The 10569-nt window shown below is 57.7% G+C and overlaps 2 protein-coding genes, 1 long non-coding RNA gene and 1 other non-coding gene across 4 annotated transcripts in view; 2 read left to right on the forward strand and 2 right to left on the reverse strand.

Moving 5' to 3' along the window:
- GMFG (glia maturation factor gamma) overlaps positions 1–10569 on the reverse strand; it is a 259854-nt gene that overhangs the window by 75471 nt on the left and 173814 nt on the right. The gene's annotated exons all lie outside the window — the stretch shown is intronic.
- LOC144337494 (uncharacterized) lies at positions 929–4104 on the forward strand. Its single transcript, XR_013410679.1, has 2 exons — positions 929–2589; positions 3359–4104. It is a non-coding gene; the product is annotated as an uncharacterized LOC144337494 (long non-coding RNA).
- On the forward strand, positions 4721–7294 carry ZFP36 (ZFP36 ring finger protein). The gene is made up of 2 exons (XM_015123904.3): positions 4721–4804; positions 5614–7294. Exons 1-2 carry the CDS (start codon positions 4763–4765, stop codon positions 6568–6570), a joined length of 999 nt encoding a protein of 332 aa, XP_014979390.1. The 5' UTR covers positions 4721–4762; the 3' UTR covers positions 6571–7294.
- Positions 10400–10492, reverse strand: TRNAI-UAU (transfer RNA isoleucine (anticodon UAU)). The gene is given in 2 exon segments: positions 10400–10435; positions 10455–10492. It is a non-coding gene; the product is annotated as a tRNA-Ile (tRNA).

Here is a 10569-nt window from a genome sequence, read left to right on the forward strand (position 1 = left end):
TTGTGACTGGGGCCACAGGAACTGCATTCAGACGCTGGCCTACTGTGATCTGCACATGCAGTCTTAGACACCCACGACAAAGGACGTGGACATACGTGAACACTATTCACACAGCTGGGGACTAGACACACTGAGCCACAAAGGCCTTGCGCACGGCCACAGCTGCAGAGTCACGGATGCTCACACAGCTTCAAATGTGTGTGCCAGGTGTGGTGGCACATGCCTGTAGTCCCAGCTACCTGGGAGGCTGAAGTGGGAGGATCGATTCAGCCCAGGAGGTCGAGGCTGCAGTGAGCTGAGATTGTGCTGCTGCACTCCAGCCTGGGCAACAGAGCGAGACCCTGTCTCAAAGCAACACCCACACACAAAGTTGTGTGTGCACAGAGCCTCAGACACGGGGGGGGGGGCAGAGTCATTCCCTCACCCAGGCACCTGCGCTGAGTTACACACACTTAGTCACTGCAGATCCCACAGTGGCTCAGAGCGACACACACATATACAGGTGGGGATGAAAACCTCATGTTCTTAATGCCGCCTCAAAGACAAATTGCAGTACAGTTAAAACAGAGCATCCACCCCACACCCAGAGATGGCCAAAGCACACACGGTACAGTCGATCACACAGGCGGTTTCACACATTGATTCACACAGCCAAGTCATGCGGGATTGTATGCACACAGCCTTCTCACAGGAAACTGGGCACACTTGTGCCCCTCGACGTCCCCCACTGCATACCCAGGCACACCGGATCTCGCACCCCCAGATGCCAAGGCGCACCTTTGCACCCGCAAGCACACACACTGTTCACACAACGGGGTACACATGCCGGCTAGCCCGGCCCGCCGCCCACGCAGTCGCATGCCAGGGTACACTTGGCCAGCCCCGCCCTTGGCCACGCCCAATCAGGCCCAGGCAATCACGCCAGACGCACACACGGCGCGGGCACACGTGCCGCGGGTACACGGTCCCCAGCTCGCCCGCGCACTCGGCCGGCTCTCACACCCCCGCGTTTCCCGTCCCCGCTTGTTTTTCTGGAAACTCTGCTCTCCGCTCCCCTCCCCCTAGGCAGGAAGTGTTGGCTGTATTTTTAGCCTCTCTGGTTTCCGCCCCTTTCCTTCTCTTCTCGCCCGCCCAGGACTGGCCCCAGCGCCCCGCGGGGGACCCCGGCCATCCCCTTCCCCACCGTCATTCCAGAGGGGATTCCCGGCCGCCGCTGGGGCTGCGGATTTTCCCGCTGGCTACGTGGGGAGCAGGGAGGAGTCCTGCCATGAACTTCCTCCTGGCCTGGGACGCCCGAGACCTGCGGGGAGGGCTGAAGGCCTGGGCTCCTGGATCTGAGGGCGGACGGGCTGGGGGTCTCCCGAGTCTGAGGAGGGGTTAGGGGCCTGGACCGCTGGATCTGAGGGAGGAGGAGCTGGGGGCCTGGACCCCTGGGTCTGAGGGAGAAGGGGCTGGGGTCTCAGGGGGGGGCCTGAGGATCTGAGGGAGGAGGGACTGACGGCCTGGATCCCTGGGTCTGAGGGAGGAGGGGTTAGGGGCCTGGACCCCTGGATCCGAAGGAGGAGGGGCTGGGGGCCTGGACTCTTGAGTCTGAGGGAGGAGGGGCTGGGGATTCAGGCCCCTGGGTTACTGCGAGGGAGGAGGGACTGAGGCCTTGGTCTCCTGGGTCCCCAGGTCTGTGGGTTTGGGGAGGTGGAAGACCAGTCCTTCTGCGAGCAAAGCATCCCCCTCCTTTGAGAATGGCCCTATCCCAAAAGTCCTGACTCGGGGCGATGACTCAGCAGATGGAGAGAGGAGGGGGACAGGCTGACTCAGGGATGGGAAATGCTCCCAGTATCCAGGGAGTAGAAACTGGAATCCCTCCTCCAGGATCGATCGCAGCCCGAGCTGAGCCGGGCTCCGCAGACCCAAGGGTGCCCCCCACTCCCCTTTCCCCGCCTCAGTCCTATAAGCTGTGTAAGGATTTGGAGCTCGGCCGAGAGGCGGGTCCCAGGTCCCCCTCCTCCCCCCTTTTTCCCCGTTATCCTCGGGGCTCTGTTTACAGGAGACGGGAGCCCTGGTTACAGGAGAGGAACCCGAGTGTCCGGGCTGAACCTCCTCGTCACGGCTTACAGGAAGCCCCCACTCCCCCGCCCCTTGCGAGTGAGTCACAGGCGAGCAGGAGGCCACAACCGTGCCAGAGCCGCCCGCGGCCCGCCCAGCTCACGAGACCGGCCCGGGAAGGCCCCTCAGCAAGCGCCGCATCAGGGATTCCCCCCCGCCGCTCTCAGACGAAGCAGGTCGACGTGGAGCCTGGCAGAATCTCCCCACCTTAATACAAGCCCGCAGCCTGCAAGAATGAACTTTCCACCATTATAACTGCGCACTGTGGCAATGATTTCTACCCCCGCATTTTCACTCAGGGCAGCCAGCTCTCCAACACCCCTTAAAAAATAAATTGTCTTTCAAGATCTTAAGAGGGTTTTCACTTAGGGCAACCCTTGGATAACAAAAGATGTGCCAGTGTGGGGAATGATCCTTGAAAATGTAGTCTGGGCCGGGCGCGGTGGCTCACACCTGTAATCCCAGCACTTTGGGAGGCCAAGGCGGGTGGATCACGAGGTCAGGAAATCGAGACCATCTTGGCTAACACAGTGAAATCCCGTCTCTACTAAAAATACAAAAAAATAGCAGGCATGGTGGCGGGAGCCTGTAGTCCCAGCTACTCGGGAGGCTGAGGCAGGAGAATGGCGTGAACCCGGGAGGCGGGGCTTGCAGTGAGCCGAGATCTCCCCACTGCACTCCAGCCTGGGTGACCGAGCAACACTCCGTCTCAAAATTTAAAAAAAAAAAAAAAAAGGAAAATGTAGTCTGAAGGCACACCCCACTATAAGAGGCCCATCCAGCCATCAACTGAGGATGACCCATTTTTTTTTTCTTTTTGAAAGCTTAAAACAGCTTTCAATCAATGCAACCATCCATTATGGTGAAAGACCTCCACCTTGCCAATCTTGAGTTTTCTTAGAGGGCAAACCTCAACATAATTTCAGGCCCTGGTAGGAGGCCTCTGCCGTTTGCTAGCTCGAACTAGAAGAGTAACGTTTATTACCCCCTTGAGAGGGAGTCTCACTCTGTGGCCCAGGCTGGAGTGCAGTGGCGGGATCTCAGCTCATGCAACCTCCGCCTCCTGGGTTCAAGCGACTCTCCCACCACAGCCTGCTCCCTCCCCGCCCCCCAATAGCGGGACCACAGGCGTGTGACACCGCACCCAGCTAATTTTTGTATTTTTGGTAGAAACGGGGATTCACCATGTTGCCCAGACTGGTCTCCAACTCCTGAGCTCTCGTGATCCGCCCGCCTTGGGTGCCCAAAGTGCTAGGGCTACAGGTGTGAGCCGGGCAGGAGAGTAACTTCACTTTGGTTTCCTCCTGCCTTAAATAGGCATACCACCTAGCATTAGGATGAATGTGCGTAAAGCATTTAGAACTCAGCCTAGGTGAGTTCTCCTTAACTCAGCCTAGAAGAGATCATCTGCCTGAGGATGAGGGGCTAGAGCCGCCCTGTGACTTGGGAAAGGAGGCCCCTTTTCAGCCTTGCTAGGTATCCTGGACCCCAACCCACTCACTCACCCACCCAACCCCAGCAAGTGGGGAGAGGGAGAGCAGTTCTGGTCTCATCTGTCTGGGCTGTTTAGGAGTGAGACAACACAAGGCAGGCAGTTCTCAGAGAATTCCCCTCCAAGGCCTGCCGGCTCTTTCTTGGCACTTTGCTTGGCAGATTTCTTTCTGTAAGTGCTTGTTTCTCACAGTCTTTCTCCTTTTTGTCCAGTTTTTCTTTTTAATTTTTTTAAATAGTATTTTTTGTAGAGATGGGATCTCACTGTTGCCCAGGCTGATCTTGAACTCCTGATCTCAGGTACTCCACCTGCCTCACCCTCTCAAAGTACTGGGATTGGCCGGGCTTGCTGGTTCGCACCTGTAATTCCAGCTCTTTGGGAGGCCGAGGTGGGAGGATCCCTTCAGTCTCGGAGGCGGAGGCGAAGATCACCCTGGGCAACATAGGGAAACCCCGTCTCTCAAAAAAATAATAATGAAGAAAAGAAAGAAAGAAAGAAAAACACAAAAAGTGCTGGGATCACAGGCGTAAACCACTTGCGCTCAGCCCCTTTCTGTTTCTTTTTGTGATCCTCCCAACCCTCTTCTCCCTCTGAATCTGTCTCTGGGACTGTCTCTGTCTCCCCACCGTCCCTCCCCTGCTCACCCTATCTCTCCCTGTATGTGTCTCTCGGTGTGTGTGTGTCTCTGTTTTTCTCTCTGCCTCTCTCCCTGTCTGTCTGTACCCCTCTGCGTGTCTCTCCCCGCCCCCGTCCGTCTGTGTCGCACGCGCACCCCCATCGGGCCTCTGCCCTTGTCAATTGCCCCTGAAGCCCTGCCCCCACCTCCGCCCCAGTTTCCTTCTACACGCCTCAGTCTCCAGCTTTGAAAACTGGGCAGGCGCCCCCCCGATCCGCACCCCCACCCCGACCCCCACCCTTTCCCCACGCACTCCCCGCCCGGTCGCGGCTGTCCACCGGCCAAGCTCAGGCGCGTCCTGGCCCAGGGCCGGGCGGAAGGGAACCAGTCCAGGGCCAGCCGGGCTGCGCCCGGGGCGCGCGTCCGGGAAGCGCCCCTCCTGCCCCGCCCCTGGCCCAGGCCCCGCCCCGTGCTTGCTGTTTAAGTAGCCGGCTCTCCCTGCCAGCCTCAGCCTGACTTCAGCGCTCCGACTCTCGGCCGACTCCCCTCTAATGGCCAACCGCTACACCATGGATCTCACTGCCATCTACGAGGTGAGTCCCCACCGCACGGCACCCCCGGTACCTGCACACTTGACTCCCCAGCTCTCTAGCGCCGCAAACTCCATCCCGGGACGCTTGCCTCTCTTCTCCAACTGGGGCTTCCTAGCGCCCTGCCCTCCAGCCTGGGGCCCCTGCCTCCCGCTCAGACCAGCTTGGTGATTTGGAGGTGAAAATGGAGCCCACGACTCCCGGCTCTTGGCCCAAACATGGGTGGGGCGGCCCGTGCGAGTGGAAAGTCGGAGAACTTTTCTCAGACCTAGGCTGCCTGGAGGCGGAAGTGGCCCCCACACCTGGCTCACCCCTAGTCGTTGCTGAGGGCGTGGTTTTGCGCGGAGGCGTCTCTGGGGCTGAAGTCTCAGGGTTGGGGGGATCCGACTTCTGTGTCTCCAGTCCCTGACCGTAGTTCTCTGAGAACCCTAAAACCGAAGCCATCCGGACTCCTGGGTCAACTTTGCCCGGTTCCTCCAGTTGTGAAACTGGAGATCCTGACGCGTGGGTCATATCTGGGGAGGGCAAGAGACCCAAAATTGGGAAAAAGTGGTGTGCCCTGACTTCGGGGCCCCCTCTTGGTCCAGCCGGGAAAGCCGGGATTCCTGGGTCCCTCGGGATAAGGCCTCGGTCGTGGGTAAACTCAGAACCTCCAAATCTGGGTTCCTGGCATCCGGAACCCAGGGGTTTTTGCAGGCGGGTGGGGCTCAGGCCAGGAGCCCACAAACCGGCCTGGCAAGCTCTAGTTCCCTGCAGCTGGGGTGGGGCGTCGCCCTGCATTTTCGGGTACCTTAACCGACCCATTTCCGCAGAGCCTCCTGTCGCTGAGCCCTGACGTGCCGGTGCCATCCGACCATGGAGGGACTGAGTCCAGCCCAGGCTGGGGCTCCTCGGGACTCTGGAGCCTGAGCCCCTCCGACTCCAGCCCGTCTGGGGTCACCTCCCGCCTGCCTGGCCGCTCCACCAGCCTGGTAGAAGGCCGCAGCTGTGGCTGGGTGCCCCCACCCCCTGGCTTCGCACCGCTGGCTCCCCGCCTGGGCCCCGAGCTGTCACCCTCACCCACTTCGCCCACTGCGACCTCCACCACCCCCTCGCGCTACAAGACTGAGCTATGTCGGACCTTCTCAGAGAGTGGACGCTGCCGCTACGGGGCCAAGTGCCAGTTTGCCCATGGCCTGGGCGAGCTGCGCCAGGCCAATCGCCACCCCAAGTACAAGACAGAACTCTGCCACAAGTTCTACCTCCAGGGCCGCTGCCCCTATGGCTCTCGCTGCCACTTCATCCACAACCCCAGCGAAGACCTGGCGGCCCCGGGCCACCCTCCTGTGCTTCGCCAGAGCATCAGCTTCTCCGGCCTGCCCTCTGGCCGCCGGACCTCACCACCACCACCAGGCCTGGTCGGCCCTTCCCTGTCCTCCAGCTCCTTCTCACCCTCCAGCTCCCCGCCACCACCTGGGGACCTTCCACTGTCACCCTCTGCCTTCTCTGCTGCCCCTGGTACCCCCGTAGCTCGAAGAGACCCCAGCCCACTCTGTTGCCCCTCCTGCCGAAGGGCCACTCCTGTCAGCGTCTGGGGGCCCTTGGGTGGCCTGGTTCGGACCCCCTCTGTACAGTCCCTGGGATCCGACCCTGATGAATATGCCAGCAGCGGCAGCAGCCTGGGGGGCTCTGACTCTCCTGTCTTCGAGGCGGGGGTTTTTGCACCACCCCAGCCCGCGGCAGCCCCCCGGCGACTCCCCATCTTCAATCGCATCTCTGTGTCTGAGTGACAAGTGACTGCCCGGTCAGATCAGCTGGATCTCAGCGGGGAGCCACGTCTGTTGCACTGTGGTCTCTGCATGGACCCTAGGGCTATGGGGACTTGAGGGACAGTAATCAAGTAATCAAGTAACCCCCTTTTCCAGAATGCATTAACCCACTCCCCTGACCTCACACTGGGGCAGGTCCCCAAGTGTGCAAGCTCAGTATTCATGGTGGTGGGGGATAGAGTGTCTTCTGAGGTTTTTGACCAAAAAAAAAAAAAAAAAAAATGTAGCATATTTAAGGGAGGCAGTGAGCCCTCTCCCCACCTCTTCCCTGCCCAAATCTGTCTCATAGAATCTTACGTGCTGTGAATAATAGGCCTTCACTGCCCCTCCAGTGTTTATAGACCTGAGGTTCCAGTGTCTCCTGGTAACTGGAACCTCTCCTGAGGGGGAATCCTGGTGCTCAAATTACCCTCCAAAAGCAAGTAGCCAAAGCCGTTGCCAAACCCCATCCATAAATCAATGGACCCTTTATTTATGACGACTTTATTTATTCTAATATGATTTTATAGTATTTATATATATTGGGTCGTCTGCTTCCCTTGTATTTTTCTTTCTCTTTTTTTGTAATATTGGAAACGACGGTATAATTATAAGTAGACTATAATATATTTAGTAATATATATTGTTACCTTAAAAGTCTATTTTTGTGTTTTGGGGCATTTTTAAATAAACAATCTGAGTGTAAGCTGGGATCCTGGCTTCTTCGCGGTCTAGAGACAGGAATGGGGAGGTAGAGGGTGACTTTTTGGAAGCTGGGTGCAGTCAACTCTGCTTCTCCGAGCCTCGCGGCGCTTACCTGGCAGGAAGTGACGTCACCGGGCCTGGCAGTTCACCTGAAAGGGTGGGACCAGGTGAGGTCACCAGATGGGAACCGGGGGAGCCAGTTCCCGGGCGTCGGGGGCGCTGCGCTCCCGTCCTGCCGGGCTCCTTGACCTAGCTCTCGGGCGGGCGCGGGCGGGGACTGAATGTTTCCGTCCCCACGGGGCCGCGGGAGGCGGGAGGCGGGAGGGGCCGGGTGGGGAGGACGGAATGTGCCGGGGCGCGGGCCCAGAGCGAGCGGGGGCGGGGGCGGGGGCGGGCGCGGGGCGGGGCAGCCTGGGGTAGCGGAACGCGTTCGGGACTAGGGGTTCCGGGGGGGCTTCGACACCTTCTGGATGTTGGGGAAGCGGGTTTTAGGGTCTCAAGAGTTTAGGGTCTCAACATTTGGGAGTCTCAGATTGTGTCCCCTAGCGCTTTAGACTCTAGACCCCTGGTGGCTCGGAGTGGCAGATTTCTGGCCACCGGGACCCTGGAGCCCGGGAATGACTGGGTCTTGGCATTTCCGAACCTTGGAAGCCCGAGGCCTCGGACACCAACCAGGGTCGGCCCCGCGAGGCCAGGGCGTGTGGGTAGGGGCCGCGCGTCTAGGAGGGGCCCCGGAGGAACAGCGTCTTCAGACCATACAAGGCCAGCGGCGTCAGGACCAGCCCCGGGGCCCCGCGCCCGGAAGCCGCCCTGCGTCAGCGCCTGCGGCTCGGCCCTGCCGCCCAGACTTCGCCCCCCGCGACCCCTCTTCTTTCTCCTTGCCCCGCTCTCCCTCCTCTTCCCTCCCACTTCCCTCTTTTCTCCTTTCCCTACCCTCACCCTTCCTCCTCCTTTTCACTTCCTCTTCTGCACCCTGCTGCCCCGTCCTACGCCCTTTGCCTTCTGTTCTTCTCTCCCCCCTCCAATTTGTCCCCTCCCTCATTATTCCTCTCCCCCCACTTTCAGCCTCCCCATCCTGCCGTCTCTTACCCCCTTTCTCCTTCCCGTCTCCCTTCTCTCTCTTTTTCCGTCATTCCTTCCCTCTCCACCCTTTCCTTGCCCTCCCACTCCCCATTGTCCTCTTCCCCTCTTCCCCCAAGACTTACTCCTCCTCCTCTTCTCTCTCCTTCTCTTTCCCTCCTCTCCCTTCTTTCTACCCTCCTCAAGCCTCCCTCCAGCTCTCAGGCCTCCTTGGCCCTCTCCCTTGCTCACTGACCTTTGGTCTCCTCTTCCAGGAAACTGCCTCCTTTATGGGAAAGGGCTCAGGCCCTGATAAGTAGAAGAGGGTCAGGCGAGAGGGAGTCAGAACCCCTGAGATGCAAAGGCAGCGGAGGGGCAGACACCAAGAGCAAGCAGTGAAGAGACATTTGCTGAAACAGAGCCTTGGAGACTGAAAGAACAACATTCCCGGTCCTTCCTTCAGCCAGATCAGATTCTCTGCCCCTTCCTCAAAGAATCCCTCATGTAAGAAAATGGCACCTCCCACCATCTGCCAGGGCTTAAGCCAGAGACCCAGGAGTATCCCTTGACACTTTGCTCTCAAACCCACACCCCAGGCCAACAGCGATCCTGTCTGATCCACCTGAAAAATAGATCCACAATCCACCTGCCCCCACCATGACCCCCACCCCGGTCCTAGCCAACATCGTCTCCCATTTGCATCTTCATAGCAGCCCCTGTCCCAGTCTCTGCTCTAGCCCGTGCCTTCAGTCTCTCCTTTCCCCACTCCCCAACGAGACAACCAAACAAAGCCTGTTATGAGACCTGAGTCAGATCACATACAAGTTAAAGTCCTAAGTCCTCCCCACAGCCCACACAGTCGCGCCCATCGCTTACCCCTCCCCCTTGGTCACTCTGCTCCAGCCATACTGGCCTCCTAGCTGCTTTGCCAAGTCTGGTCTGCTTCATCCATAGGAGCTTTGCACTAGCTGTTCCCTCTGCCTGAACACTCCCCAGGTGTCCCCATGGCTCACTCCCTTCCTTCAGGTCTCTGCTCAAAAGTTGCCTTCTCTGAGATCCTCCCTGACCACTGCTGTTGCAATCCACACCCCACCTCCAACTACTCCATCCTCCCTACCTTGCTCGACTTTTTCCATGACATTATCATCACCACCTAACATTAAAATGTACTTAATTCTTATGTTGACAGCAATCTGCCTCCCCACTAAAATGTCACGTCCTCAGGGGCAGGGACTACTTGTTTACTGCCGTATTACACACAGCTAAAGGAAGCCAGGCGCATAGTGAATGTTCAATACATGTTAAAAAAACAAGACTCAGAAACGGAAAGGAAACATAGTTTTCCTTTTCAACAGAGGTTGAAAACTCCAAGATAGATAAATATGTTCATCTGTAAAAGAGGCATTAAAAAGAGAGAAATACGGAGGAGGCAGTCATATACAGTTTGCCCAGGACACACATCTCTACAAAAGTCAAACTGCACTCAAGTCCATGCCCAGAGCATCTAATAAGAGACGATAGCCCCACCTGGTGGCTGAGACGGAAACGGCACCTTCCTACAATACAGAACACCCAAAGGACCGTCGCCAAAGCCCTAGGAGTCTTTTGAGCCCAATAATTCAAAAGATAGAAACGTTCATTCATCTAAGTGATGTAGATGTTTTGGTTGGTTTATAAGATGTATAAGTTTATAAAAACTGATGAGAAGCCAGGCGCGGTGGCTCACGCCTGTAATCCCAGCATTTTGGGAGGCGGAGGCTGGTGGATCACCTGAGGTCAGGAGTTCTAGACCAGCCTGACCAACATGGAGAAACCCCCTCTCTACTAAAAATACAAAATTGGCGGGGCGTGGTGGCACATGCCTATAATCCTAGCTAATAGGGAGGCTGAGGCAGGAGAATCGCTTGAATCTGGGAGGCGGAAGTTGCGGTGAGCCGTGATCGTGCCATTGCACTCCAGCCTGGGCAAACAAGAGTGAAACTACGTCTAAAATAAATAAATAAATAAAAATAAAATAAAAAATAACTGATGAGAAAAATATTAAAAGTGCTCCAGGTGAGGATCGAACTCACAACCTCGGCATTGCTCCGCTCGCACTGTCATATAAGTACCGCGCGCTAACCGATTGCGCCACTGGAGCTCCGGCCGCACCCCTCCGCCGGGGACTTCTTCAGTGGTTCGTAGCCACGTGACCTCACCGGAGGGCCCCGCCCTGTA

The sequence above is a fragment of the Macaca mulatta genome, chromosome 19, assembly GCF_049350105.2.
Source record: "Macaca mulatta isolate MMU2019108-1 chromosome 19, T2T-MMU8v2.0, whole genome shotgun sequence".
Classification (NCBI taxonomy): Eukaryota; Metazoa; Chordata; class Mammalia; order Primates; family Cercopithecidae; genus Macaca; species Macaca mulatta.